This window comes from Capsella rubella, unplaced genomic scaffold (genome assembly GCF_000375325.1).
Source record: "Capsella rubella cultivar Monte Gargano unplaced genomic scaffold, Caprub1_0 scaffold_4, whole genome shotgun sequence".
NCBI lineage: Eukaryota > Viridiplantae > Streptophyta > Magnoliopsida > Brassicales > Brassicaceae > Capsella > Capsella rubella.
Window position 1 is genome coordinate 2,406,907 of NW_006238920.1, and position 14,436 is coordinate 2,421,342.

Genomic DNA, 14,436 nt, shown 5'->3' on the forward strand with positions numbered 1-14,436 from the left:
CTTAAATATTTTTCCACCAATAAGGAGAGAGTGAAACCTTACTTTTATATATATGATTTGGTTTAAACTTTTGTTTTCAATTATATTTCTTTTTTGTTGTATGTACTTCATCATTTCTTCATTGTTTTCTTATACTATTAAATGTATAATACATATGTATAATAATATTTATGGCCATAAGAAAATTACTTTATCGATGGGATTCAAGAAAATATTGATTTCCGACCATCGCACCATAAGAAAATCAAGCTAAAGAAACCATCTTCATTCTTTTACTTTAGATGTTTGTTTCTTTCTCATGTATATTTAGTTTATTTTCATGTATATTTATTTTATTAACAAAAGTACGTAATTCTTTTAAAAAAATAATTTTTTTATATAATTATCAAACCAATTTGTAACACAATGAAATACATAAAATTGTATACACAAACAAAGGTAATTTGTGTATATATTTATAAGCTTACACACATATTTGAATAAATTTCAACATTTTTAGTGGTTTTTTTGATAAAGTTTGAAAAGGGGGTAAATTTTAAAAGTGGTATTTGAAAAGGGGTATTTTTAAATTTTTTCCAATATGATTTCTATTTTTATTATTAAAAATATTATTGTTTTATCAAAAAATACTCAAAAGGACTGAAAACAATTACTATCAAAATGGAACAATTAATCAACGAATAAATTCAAGAGATATGGATGTATGCTTCTATTGTATGATTTAAATAAATAAGGTGTTTTGCCCAAAAAAATAAAAATAAATAAGGTGTAAAAATGTCATAAGCATTAAAATTTATTTATTCTATTTTTTATAAGTAATAAATAAATTAAAATTAATTAACTAAAATATACAACAACCCGCGCATATGCGCGGGACATTACCTAGTTATTAGTAATACTTTAGTACATAAATTGTTTTTTTGTATCGATTGAGTAATATAAGTCTGTTTTCAATTATTCAAATTGTAACATATGCGAAATAATTATATTTTTAGTATACATATGTTTTCTGTAATAATATAAATTTTAAAGCAAATATGATCATATAAATATATTATAGAAATATTTGATTTATTAGGGAGAGATTTTATGAAATTCTGTTGAATATGATAAATACTGATTTCTTGTTTTGCAATTTTATTTTATGTTATTACAAAATTTACCTTATCGTTTTATTATTCATTCAAATGGAAAGGATTTATGATTGCAAATAATACTAAATAAAAGATTACTTTCCAAAAGATACTTCAAAAATGTTAATATGGATTCATTGGAAAAACCGTAAACTTTCCCACAAACTAACGTTGTTTTGGATTATATATACACATAACTTAATTTTGATTCCTATAACTGCATAAACACATTAACATATACGTATTTTTTGATAAACAAACAAAAATAATAAAAATCATAAGTTATAAATGATTAAATTACGTTTCTTAATATTTCACTTTTTTAATAACTTCTTATTATATAAATTTTGATTTTTAAAGATAGATAAAAGAAAAACACTAAACCCAAAAATACCAAAAAATTAAATATATATATTTCAACATTCAAAACTAAATTCTAAATCATAACCACTAAACTATATTTTTAAAAACTATATCCTACATTTAAATCATTTTTCTTTACAATCACAAAAATGTTCATTCCTACACTTTTCTTAGTTACATTTTTATCTACTACTGATAGTATCAAATACCAATACTCTTTTAAAAAAAAAGTAAGGTGAGGAGAAGTATTTTTTTCTCAATTATAAACTAATACCATTAGATAATAAAATAAAAACTAATTTTATTTATCAGTAAGAAATTAATCATAAAATTTACCCAAAAATGTATCTCTAGAAACCATTGATACAGTGACACTGTACTTCTTCTTCAATGACATTTGATTTCATCAAATCCTCCGTCAAGTGATCAGTAAAACTCTTCTCCGTGCTCGTAGTTCCCCAAAATTTCATGAATCTTAGTAACTTGTACACTTGTCTGCTTTGGTTTTACATAACAATTACTTACAGTACAAGACTAGTGTTGCTGGTTTTAGATTTTCTTCTAATTTCAGATGTGTTTTGAGTTTATTAGCGTTGCCCCGATCGAGTTTGCCAGCTTAAATCGCTTTAGGAACCAGACGTTTGAGTTATATATATACATGCAAGAATAGAGTTGCTTTGGTTGTTAAATCAACTGATGTTTCTTGGAAAAAATGATTGTATTCTATTGGTTTAAGTGCAATGTGTGGTTCCTATATTAGTGTTCTAACTAATGCTAATGCATTCTTTGCGTAGTTAGCAATGCTAATCTCTTATCTATAGTGATGTGACTTATATTTTGTCTTTGTTCCTTACTGTATCATTGAGATTGTTGGCAACAAGAAAACAACTCAATGATACATGTGATTATGTGAAGATGATACACACTCTTCCAAGTAATTAGAGTCTAAACTTCAAGGCCACCCCAATGCCTAAACGCGTTTTACTCATCTTTTGAGTTTGTATTTGTTTCACAACTTTTGATTGAGTGTTTCTTTTTCTTTCATCTAAAGCCATTTTCGAGTCTTTAGTCTTTTTGGATACCTTTGATGGAAAAATGTGTTTCTCGAATCAAAAATGTGTGTTATACAATAGAAGACAATGGATATAACATAATAGTTGTATAAATAGTTGTTACAAATACAATCAACTTAAACCATTGTTTATTAATAGTAACAATTAATTTCGATTTTTAACCAGAAAATGGTGTAACATGTTTAATTTGACTATAGCACTTGTTCCATATTTCTTCAGTTTTGTTCACTCTAAAACTAAAACGTTTGAACTGATAAAATTGATAGTACAGGTTCATCCACGCTATGTGGCATTGCTTGCCACCTTTCACTATACCCCGACAACAATCTCTCGACGCATTTTTGTTGCGAAGCACTTCGTCCATATAATCATCAGTACATTCACTTCCAGCATATCCCATCTTAAGACTGCAGAAAATAAGATATTGGAGATGTTTTCTTGATTGTCGATGGATAACGTTGCGATTACAGTCACCCGGACTCGGCCAATTTTTAACAACCATATCGAAAACTTCGAGTAGCATCTTCTCAAGATCGGCTGCTATGGCCAAACTTGTATAACAACATGATAGCAAAACCATGATTGAAAAGCATGCTATAAAAATGGCTTTCTTCTCCATTTTTCTTTTTCCTTTTGTTTGTTTTTAGGTCTTTTTATTGTGTTTTTGTTCTATGAGTGTATTTATAGTGATCAACTGTTTATTAATTGTATTACTAGTAACCTTTTTATAGTAATAAAGTAGAACTTATTACGTTTTGTTCGTTTCTCAACAACATAAATAATATATTTTGAGGTTATATGTTTTCATTGAAACTAGGATTAACACCGTGGTATCTACATGTCTATAATTTAATATATTTATTTGGTTGATCATTTTCGTATTTGGTTTATATAGTCTAATTTTTATATCGTATTTATTTTAGAAAAATTCTTAGTAATAACCTTTTTATAATACTCTTTTGCAAAACTACCCTATCTTTTGTCATTTTCATTTTTGCATTCTCTTAAATTTTAATGGTCATTTTACCCATAGTTAAAAGAATATTATTTTCTTTTTTTTTGGACAGAATATTTCTTCCTAAAATTTTCTCCTAAAAAATTTCCCACCAAAATTTTCCCGCCAAAAAAATTTCCAACTAAATTTCCCCGACAAATGTTTTTTAAAGCGTTTACAAAGATTTTTAAAAGGTTTTTAAAGGATTTAAACATCATTTGAAATGAAATAGAGAGAGTAGTTTTATTTTGGAATCAAGTTTAAATCATTAACTAGTTGTATTTGAAAATTTTGATAATTCTGATAATTATACGAATAGTGTTTTAACATCCTGGAAACTTGTGATAATTTCCCAAAAACAAATATCCCCAAAAGATTGTGAAAGTTTTCTAAGCACATGTAAACATTTTAAAATATTTTTAAACAGGTATTATATTTATTGAGAACATAGGTATATTACCAAAAACCTTGTCGTATGCTAAAACCTAAAAAGATGTTTAAGAGTTTAAAACAATATAAGTATGTCCAAAAAAAGAAGAAGTCTTTTTATTTCGAGAACAAAGAGAAGAGATCTTTAAAACAATACTATATTTTAGAATAATTTTTGTCAACAAATCCTTGGTATTGATAATGTTGGAGGTAGTTGAGGAGTTTGGTCAATGATTTTGGAGCATTATTTGTTAATTATGAATTTATTTTTCTAACTATAGTTGGTACATTACAAATCAACTTAAACCAATGAATGACCGGTATTCTCTGTTTACCTAGACGACATCAAGACTGATAGAGAATTTTCAACTTTTTCTTTATCTCTTATCTCAAGAAATCTGAATGTGAAGGCGGATTCTCTGGCACGACAAGCTCGTTCCTATCCGCACATTGCCAAGTTTGTAAACAAATGTCCTCACAGTTGACTTTTTTGAGCTAATTTTAATATATTTTTGACCAAAAAAAATAAAAAAAAATTAAACCAGTATTTAGTAGTAAAATTAGTTTAATTTTTAACCAGATAATGGTGTAACATGTTTAATTTGACTATAGCATTTGTTCCATATTTCTTCAGTTTTGTTCACTCTAAAACTAAAACGTTTGAACTGATAAAACTGATAATACAGGTTCATCCAAGCTATGTGGCATTGCTTACCACCATTCACTATATTCCGACAACAATCTCTCGATGCATTTTTGTTCCGAAGCACTTCGTCCATGTAATCATCCGAACATTCACTTCCACCATATCCCATCTTAACCCCGCAGTAAACAAGATAATGGAGATGTTTTCTTGATTGTTGATTGATAACGTTGCGATTATAATCACCCGGACTTGGCCAATTTTTAACAACTATATCGAACACGCCGAGTAGCATCTCCTCAAGATCATGTGCTATGGCCAAACTTGTATAACAACATGATAACATAACCATGATTGAAAAGCATGCTATAAAAATGGTTTTCTTCTCCATTTTTTTCTAATTTTGTTGTGAAGTTTGTTTTGAGCTCTTTTTTATTTTGTTTCTATTTATTTGAGTTCATTTTATAGTACTGTTCTTTAATGTTATTACTAGTAACCGTTTTAGTAATAAAGAAAAAAAATTACGTTTTTGTTCGTTTGTCAACAACATACTGTAAAATAATATCTTTTGAGGTTTCATGTTTTCATTAAATTAATGTTAGTTTAATACATTTCAGTTTTTGATGAAATAAATAGTAAAAAAAATATGAACGTATTACTAACAGTGTGCATTTCAATGAATTTTGCAAGAAAATTAAAAAAGAAAAAAGAAAGAAACCAAAAAAGGAAGCATATATATTTATATATTATTTGTGAATATAAAGCATATATATTTTTGTTTATTTGTGAAATATGCAAATAAACCAAACTACATTTTTGTTTATTTGTGAATATAAAGCATATAGATTTATATATTAAGTATATAATAGGTAAATATACAAAATTATAACAAAATTCAGTTTATTGGGTTATATATGGTTTAACTACCACTAAATTTCAGTTTAGTTTTATATTTAGTTTAGCTTTTTCCAATCAAAATCAGAAAGAGAGATAGATTGATAACAATACAGAACAAAAAAAAAAGAAAATTAACAGAGAGCAACGTTGAGAAAGTGGGATATTTCTCAATAGAATCTGTACCTTAAGACATAATCTGTTCGGCATAATCTGTTTCAAATACTTCATAAGAGACTTTCTTGTTGTTGTTTTTTTCTTACCTAATCCCCCCTACAATGAAATCCATATTAAACTTTGGAGTGGAATTAGAAATTTTCCACGAATCATAAATCATGCAACTAAGTAAACCATGGTTTAACCTACGTGTAGGTGTAGCAAATCGATGTTCAACTTTGAATTCAATCAAACATTGGTTCACGGATTTGACTCAAGCTTTAAAGAAATAAAAGAGGGAGAACACAGAAACATAGAATAAACACAAAGATTTGGTAACCGAATTTAATGCATCAGCTAGGTATGGGGATGAATCAAATTCTTCAACATCCACTAAAGATCAGAAGTTACATATGTGTTTTGATTTCTACATATACACACTCGATAACATCCTAGATCGAGTCTTTACAAAAACATAAAGGAAGAATACTAACAAGAGACTAAGCCAAGATACACTAAAAACTATATCTTTCTCTCTCGATCTATCGATCTAGCTCTTGCTCGCCTCTCGGAACCGCTTGAACTAGGTTTGTGTTTGTTTGACCCTACATTTGTTTGACCCTCTATATTTGTACCTAAAACCGAGTTGGTTCGTGTAAGGGCTACACACAAATATTTGGCCCGGTTTCTGACTTACAACAAATACGCCCATGTAACGCAAATATATACAATATTATTTTTAAGCTTATGATCTACATCAGTTTCATGTTTCAAGTTGAATCACACATCTAACACTTTGGAGAAGCAAACAATGGCATTGTATATCATATATCTCCTTCAAACAACATATTGTGTTTGATGATTTAGTATAAATACAATCAACTTAAACCATTATTTAATAGTGAAATTAGTTTTGCTTTTTAACCAGACAACGGTGTAACATGTTTAATTTGAGAATAGCATTTGTTCCATATTTCTTCAGTCTTGTCCACTCTAAAACTAAAACGTTCGAACTGATAGAATTGATAAAACAGCTTCATAAAATCTATGTGACATTGCTTGCCACCTTTCACTATAAACCGACAACAATATCTCGATGCGTTTTTGTTCCGAAGAACTTCGTCCATCAAATCATTTGCACATTCACTTCCACCACACATCTTAACTCCGCAGCCAAGAAGATATTGGAGATGTTTTCTTGATTGTCGATAGATAACGTTGCGATTATAATGACCAGGACTTGGCCAGTACTCAAGCATTATATTAAACTCGTTGAGTAGCATCTCCTCAAGATCATGTGCTATGGCCAAACTTGTATAACAAAATGATAGCATAACAATGATCGAAAAGCATGCTATATAAATGGTTTTCTTCTCCATTATAATCTTTAGTTTCTTTTTAGCTCTTTTTGATTGTGTTTCTTATGTTTTATGAGTGTAATTTATAGTGATTGACTAGTCTTAGTTAATGTTATAACTAGTAACCCTTTTAGTAATAATGAAAAAAAACAAATTACGTTTTTGTTTTGTTTGTCAACGTAAATAATATTTTGACGTTTCATGTTTTCATAAAAAAATGTTACGTATTAGTAAATTCAGTTTGGTTAATTGTGAACAAGTGATTCTTTATGGATGTGTGAAACCTTAGCATCCAACTCAATCTGCCTTACAAGAAGAGTCACTTGGTTTCCTACATACTCTTCAAATAATTTGGGTGCAATGGTTTTGGTTTGTATGGTTTGAAAGTGATAATTTGGAGCTTGTCATGATCACCTAATTAATATGGGAAAGAATCATCACAAGATTGGAACACTTTTGTATGATTTTTGCTACTAGATTATGAGACTAACGCATGCTTCTCTTAGACATGTCAATCGCGAAAATAAATTATACGACGTATGCATTTCAATTTACTCTATACAATAATTGATCATTTGTATCAAATTTACTCTATACCATTAGGCATGTCAATTAGGGCTAAAGCCCGCGGGCTAGTCCGGCCCGGCTCTAAAAACACTGGGTTCTGGCTTAAATATATATGTACAGAAAAAACCGGGCCTTTTGGGCTAAGCCTATTCGGGTTAAAGGGTTTTCTAGGCTTAACCCGGTCGGGTTCGGGCCGGCCCGAAAAGCTTTTAAATAAATATATTTTTATTTTTTAAAATATTTTAGTTTGAATATAAGATTTGATTAATGAATTAATTTTTCATATTTACTTACTAGCCTTACTTAATACTTTTAAAATCTTTATCTATAATATTTTCTATTATTTATATATGTCAAAACTGAACAAAAATTAAATATATATATATATAAGTATCTTGATTTTGAAATATATTAAATTTTGACTCTATCGTCTACTTTAAAGTATTTTAGTTCCTTGTTTTATTGGGTTAAAGTGTAAATAATTTATTTAGTTTTCATTTTTTCTCTTAAATTAAGTTAGTTTTAATAAATATTGATAAGTTATTTAAATTTTGATACATTATTTTTATAGTATACTTTTAAATATTTTTTTTTAAACTATTATGAACTTAGAAGTTGATTTTTTTATCGGTAACTGATGCGTCCCCGGACATCGAGTCACCAAGGCCGCCGTCCGTCCGTCCGAGAGCACCATCCGTCCGGCCGCGTCTATCAACCGTTCGGGCAAAGTCTTCAACAAAGAGATCATCCCGACGACAACGATTCAGCCTCAACACTTCAAGACGACTTCAAGGATCATCAAGAGGAGCAAGGCGAGGTCATCTCATGATCTTCTTCAACGTTCAACCTTTCGACAAGCCGAGCTTCAACCATTCTCACCGAAGGTTCGTGGAACGCATCACCACCGAGGAACCTTCGATCAAGACAAGCTTTGGTAAGCTTAGCTCGAGTGCCTTCACCTCCACGTCCGAGTGAAGGCATCCCTAAGATGTTAGGTGAGCTGTACTCTTTTTCCCAACTTCGGGTTTGTCCCAATGGGTTTACCGAAGGGGTTTTAACGAGGCAGCAAGTCTAATGCATCTCCACTTCGATCCCACTCTACTCACGACTTGGAAACGTTAGTAGACAAGCTCCGGAGCCGAGGAAGTGAAGATCCTATCTCCAAGAAGGCATCCATCTTCAATAAAGCCTTCTCCATCGATCCTTATCGATCCGTTTCTATTTTCTCGAAGAATTCTCGATCGTTTCACTTTTTACCGAGAATTTCTCGATCCTTTTACCTTTTTATCGAGAGAGCCGTTAGAAAACGCGCTTTCTCACTTTTCCTTTGTGTGGAGCTTAAAGACCCACGTGTCTAGGGCAACTTTAAGCTCACTTTCTCGATCACTTGTCTATTTAAGGGCAAGTCTCTCGATTGTAAAGGACACGCTTGAATGAACTACTGAAAATGTTTCCTTTTCTCGCGTCTCTCTTCGTTTTCTCGAGCCGGGAAGGATAGAGATCGAAAACCCTTGAAGATTCTCGAACCGGGTTTCGTTAATCTTCAAGCCGACCGTATCGTGAGTTCGTTCCATAGCTCACGTGTCGTCATTCGATCCACACACACCCAGCCCGAGTATTCCTTTATTTGTACGAAGGGTACTCTCCACCCCCAAACCTTCCATCGAAGGCTCCGACGGTTTTCGTAGCCCAGTCAACGACCACCGGACGTGCATCGATCATATCCATCGCACCCGGGGGTTCATCAGTAACTAAAGTCTAAAAAAGCCCGAAAAGCCATGTAGCCCTGTTAGGGCCGGGCCGGGCTTTGAAATATAGGCCCGGATATATTTCGGGCCGGGCTCAAGTATATGAGGGCTTTATAAGTTTTAGGCCGGGCCGGGCCGGCCTAGCCTGATTGACATGCCTATATACCATGCACCGGTTTGGTTCACTAGTTTATTCATTAATTTACATTTACAAATATTTGACTTAGCAATATACAATATTATGGAATATAGTCATTTTCAACAGTTTCCAAAACAACTTGAAAGTGTTCATTATGGAATATAGTCATTTTAAATATGTATGTATTTTTGCCATCGGTATGGAATCTCAAGTCTGTTTTCCATTTTTGTAACGTTTCAAAAACATAAACTTTTGGAAACACGGAAACACAATTTTTAATTTTTTTTTATTTGAAAACACGATAGAAACTCACGTTTTTTATTTAAAAACCGAATAGAAACTTACATTATTAATTTAAAAACTCTATAAACAAATCTTTTTTGAAAACATATGATTTATGTATATAGAGTGATTACTTTCATACATGTAAAATTTAATATGATATATAAAATTTTAAAGTTATTGATTTGAGTGCTTTAATATTTATCTTTAGTTAAATTATTTAATATTTATATTTTTTAACATATTATTTCAAATTAGTTTCTCTAAAATTGTTTTGATGTTTGATACTTAATTATATTTCCATATCTTTATTTTATGAAAAGCTCGTTTTCGAATTGTTTTATTTTTGCATATCCGTTTCTATTTCCATGCAACATAGATACTTATTTTAATCTGAGCAGTAAAAGTAAACTTCCAATTCAAACTTTTCTTGACATGCATAAGAATATGTTCACACAATATACTTATTTTTGTTCACACAATATACTTATGCATGTCAAGTACATGGTCAAAGAATATTGTGTGAACAAAAACGCGTAATTCACTAATGATTCTTTGTCTCTACTTTAAGGGATCATAATTATCTAAAACCTGCCCCATCTTTAATTATTAATCAAGATTAGACCACAATAATTATAATAGCGACAACGAATATACTCATAATAATGACTCTTTTTCCCAACTTTATTATATAATCCCCCACTCAAAAAAAATCATATCGTATCGAATCAATCGATCGCTTCGCTGGCCAGGTTCTTCCCCTCGACAACATTCATTGAACACACCACTCATTGTTTTTGATTGGACACAAACAAACGTAAAAAAAAAAAAAATAAAGTCAAAAACTCAGGTTCACACAAAATCTGATTCTCTGTCCCATGATACAGACATAAAGTTATTGGAGAAACAAAAACTTTGTATTATACAACGAAATGAGAATTTTATTCAATACTCATTAAACCATCCCAAAGGACATTACATAATTTGATACAGTGATGATACAGATTTGTAATACAAGCCTGGACAAAAAAAGGAAACGAGGGCTCTGGCAAAAAAAAAAAGCAACAAAACAAAAACTCTTTTCATTAGAGTTGTTGCAACAAAAGCCAGAGCAAACCTCTTGAGAGAACGAACACCCGAGGCATGTACAAAACCTGAACCCGTACACAAATCATACAAAGACCCTTACGAGGGAAAACCATATGCAACACAAAGACAAACGACTGATAATAGTAGGCTCGTAAAAGACACCAAGCAAGAAAACAGGAGATGATGGTAAACATCTAAAACCTCGTATACCCGGTTAAAACATGTTCTCAAGCAACACATGACCTTCCGGTTTCTTGGGTAAGCTAGAGTTTCCCCGGAGGAAACCCTGCCAAAAAAAAACCATTGACTGGCAAAAAAGAAACCGGAAGCGAACTGCTTGGAGAAACAAAAAGAAGGAAAACCGGGTACCGAGCCTTAGCGAGAGACGCGTAGATCACAGAGCCTGAAAAAGGGTTGACACTTGATAAACGAACTTGGACGGACTAAAATACCTTTTCATTATAGGTGGATAAGTTGAGAGTGGAATTATCGATCAGGAGAGGATGTCGCATTTGTAAAGGCGCTCGACTAAGAAGTCGACAGTGGAATTGGAGATGGATCGACATTGTTGGAGATTTAATCCCAATAGAGTTGAACCCAAACTCACTATGGCTGGCAAGCTCTCGTCTGTGACCATAGAGCAACCTGCCAGGGATAGGATCTGCAGTTTGAGGTTGTCAGATGAAGCTAATGCTTGAATCCCACAATCTGAGATGGAGCATTTTGAAAGATCCAAATCACTGAGAATCTGGCAGTTTGCTGCAATGGAGACCAGGCTGGCGTCAGAGATTTTGGAACATCCATCGACGTTTAAGACTTCAAGAGTCCAACCGTTACGAGCAGTGATGGCAGAGATCACTCTGTCTGTCAAATTGGAACAACCATTGAAGTTCACCTTCACAAGCGAGTTCTGAACTAGATGTAGAAAACCAGACTCTGTTATCCCCTTGAGCCCGCATAGATCAATATCCTCGAGCTGAGGGCACAGCTTTCCGATGGCTGCAAGATTTGCATCACCAAAGCCAGGGCAGTTACGAATAGACAGGGAACGCAGAGCACTGCAATGAGGTGAAGCAGGCAAGCCAGTTGTGAGATCTCTAATGCCCAAGCAGTTCACCAGAGAGAAAGCCTTCAACTTTTCACCACAGTTCAAAAGAGAACCAAAAAACCCAAATTGGGTGACTCTGTGGCATTCTTCAAGCTGAACACTCTCCAGTGATAAAGATGCTTTTGCAAAAGAAACCAACCCATTGTCGGATAACAAAGGGGATCTACTGATGATCGCCTTTTTCATGTTTGGGCATCCCTTTCCCACAGATTCAAGCCCCGTGTCAGTCACTCCCTGGCAGGCAGTGATGGTTAGAGAGTTCAACTTTTGTAGCCCAACACCATTTCCCATGACCCAGAACCCCTTCTCGCTCACGTGTGGCAATCCAGAGAGGACAAGATCAGTGACTGACAAGCCGTAATGACCAACAACAGCAAGAGACACATCAGTAACATTCAACATCTGAAGCTTAAGTTTAGCCAACGAAAAGGTAGTGTTTGAAAGCAAGGCTGCGATTCCTTGATCCCTGACAAGAGGACAGTTCTTGATCAAAACTGACTTCAGCTTGGAGCAGGATCGTGCAATGGCTTGCAGACCTTCATCTCCAATCCTTGAACAAGCCTCCAATGTAAGCTCGCTCAAGTTAGGGCAGCTCCTCGCAATCGCTACCAAACCCTTGTCAGTAATTGTAGAACAACGGTTAAGTTCAAGCTTCTCAAGTTGAGAACAACCCTCAGCAATCTCCAAGAGTCCATTATCAGTAACACTAGAAAGATTCCACAAGGAAAGAGACCCAAGAGAAGCGCAGCTACGACCAATAGACCTAAGACCAACATCTGAAACCTTGCTAGAACTACTTCCTCGAACAGACAACTTCCCAAGTCCCCCACGACCAGCTGTTCCAACAGCAATAGCAGCCAATCTAACATCAGTTGCCTTCTTCCCATCTAAACTCCTAGACAAACATCCTTCACAATCATCACAATCTTCAGTTTTGTTGGAAGTCACATCTAGCTCCTTTTGCCTGATACTACTAACAAGCGTAAGCCAATGTTTCGACACGAAAGCGCAAGCACTCCTCTCTTGCGGTCCAGGCAATCGTCTAAAGATCTCGAAAAGACACTCATCTGGGAGTACATCAATTGAAACTGGCTTCTTCTCGAAAGAACTGAACACCGTCGGTGCAACAACGCGTGACCTCTTACTAGGTGGGAAATACACATCAACGAAACTACCAAGCGACAACAAAAGACTAGCATCCTTTGGATTTGGGTATATTGCTCCACGACGGTAAAATTCATTTTCACCTATAAAATATACAAAAGTTTCAATCTTTATGAGCCATAGAGATTACTAAATCAACCAAACAAACACAAAACCTAAAATTCCAGATCCAAAAAAAAACAAAAAGCAGAGAAATTTCAAAATTAACAGATCTATCAATTTCTACATATAGAAGAATCAATATACAATACTAGAGTTCAATACTAAATCACCTCAAGAACAAAGAAACGCCTAAATCTAAATCAAGAAATCAGATTCCTAGATGAAATCGAGTAGATCGGGGGAAACTTACCAGCGAAGCTATAGATCTGAGACATGATTGAAGCTCAAAAATCCCAGGAAAATAAAAAACGCTTGATGAAAACTCAAGCGAAAACCAGTGGGAAAGAGCAAAAACGAAAGATCCGAAGACGATTAAGAAGAAAACAAACAGATCAGTTCTGATTATACAAAAGATCGAAAGGCACATGAAGATCAAAGATCGAGAGAAGAAACCCTATGGATAGGGCAAAAAAAAGCAGAGAGAGAGAGAAGAGAGAGGAAAAAAAAAAGGAAATGATGGGTCAGTAAGAGGTCAAGATATTGAGGTTTTTTATACTTAGTTGAAAATTTCACATGCAATGTATCTGAGCTGAGAATTCGGATCCTGTTAATTTAATTTTGTTTTATTTTTTTCTTTATTTTATTATTATTTTCTCCCACAAGGACACAACACAAGTTTGCTTAACGATATAGACCCTTCCGAGCGCGTTAAGGCAAAAACGCAAAAGCAATATGATGAGGTGTTTGGTTACAGAGTTTATTATATAATACAATTTGTTTGGTTCCTCGAACAAACACTACTCTTACGTAATTGTGGTGGCAGACGTTTAGAGAATCGTTTATGTCGTGTTTTACACTTGTGGGTAGGGAAAGATGATTTAAGGAGTCGAAAATTGAAAGACATAAGACATTGACCTGATTTTTGTGTAAGAGAAAAGATATTAGATTATATGTGGTTTTAGGTTTAAAATTTGGGAAAATAGCGAAAATCAACCCAGACTATTTATTGGCGGTATTTTAATACATAAATTACGATATCCGGTAAATAGCAATCTAAACTTACAAAAAAATCTAATTCTAATTTTTTTTTGAAAATAGAATATCATATGTGAATATCTAGTCGCACAAACTTTATGCTTCAAATATTCAGTCATGAAAGTAAAAAAGTGTTGCGGCAAATATAGAGTCTCACAT

At 33.0% G+C, this 14,436-nt stretch overlaps 2 protein-coding genes across 2 annotated transcripts; both read right to left on the reverse strand.

The window, feature by feature from the left end:
• Positions 1-4,564: 4,564 nt before the first annotated feature.
• On the reverse strand, positions 4,565-5,026 carry LOC17889221 (protein DOWN-REGULATED IN DIF1 11). Its single transcript, XM_006293464.1, has one exon. The coding sequence runs from the start codon at positions 5,024-5,026 to the stop codon at positions 4,565-4,567; it is 462 nt and encodes a 153-aa protein (XP_006293526.1).
• A 5,671-nt stretch (positions 5,027-10,697) lies between these two features.
• LOC17888376 (EIN3-binding F-box protein 1) lies at positions 10,698-13,778 on the reverse strand. Its single transcript, XM_006293776.2, has 2 exons — positions 13,493-13,778; positions 10,698-13,223 (listed from the first exon to the last, which is right to left on the reverse strand). Exons 1-2 carry the CDS (start codon positions 13,515-13,517, stop codon positions 11,362-11,364), a joined length of 1,887 nt encoding a protein of 628 aa, XP_006293838.1. The 5' UTR covers positions 13,518-13,778; the 3' UTR covers positions 10,698-11,361.
• Positions 13,779-14,436: the final 658 nt, after the last annotated feature.

Coding starts and splice junctions, on each gene's coding strand:
- LOC17889221 (XM_006293464.1), bottom strand. CDS start 5,026: ATGGAGAAGAAAACCATTTTTATAGCATGCTTTTCAATCATGGTTATG.
- LOC17888376 (XM_006293776.2), bottom strand. CDS start 13,517: ATGTCTCAGATCTATAGCTTCGCTG. Junction 13,224..13,492: donor TCAGATCTATAGCTTCGCTG/GTAAGTTTCCCC, acceptor TATATTTTATAG/GTGAAAATGAATTTTACCGT.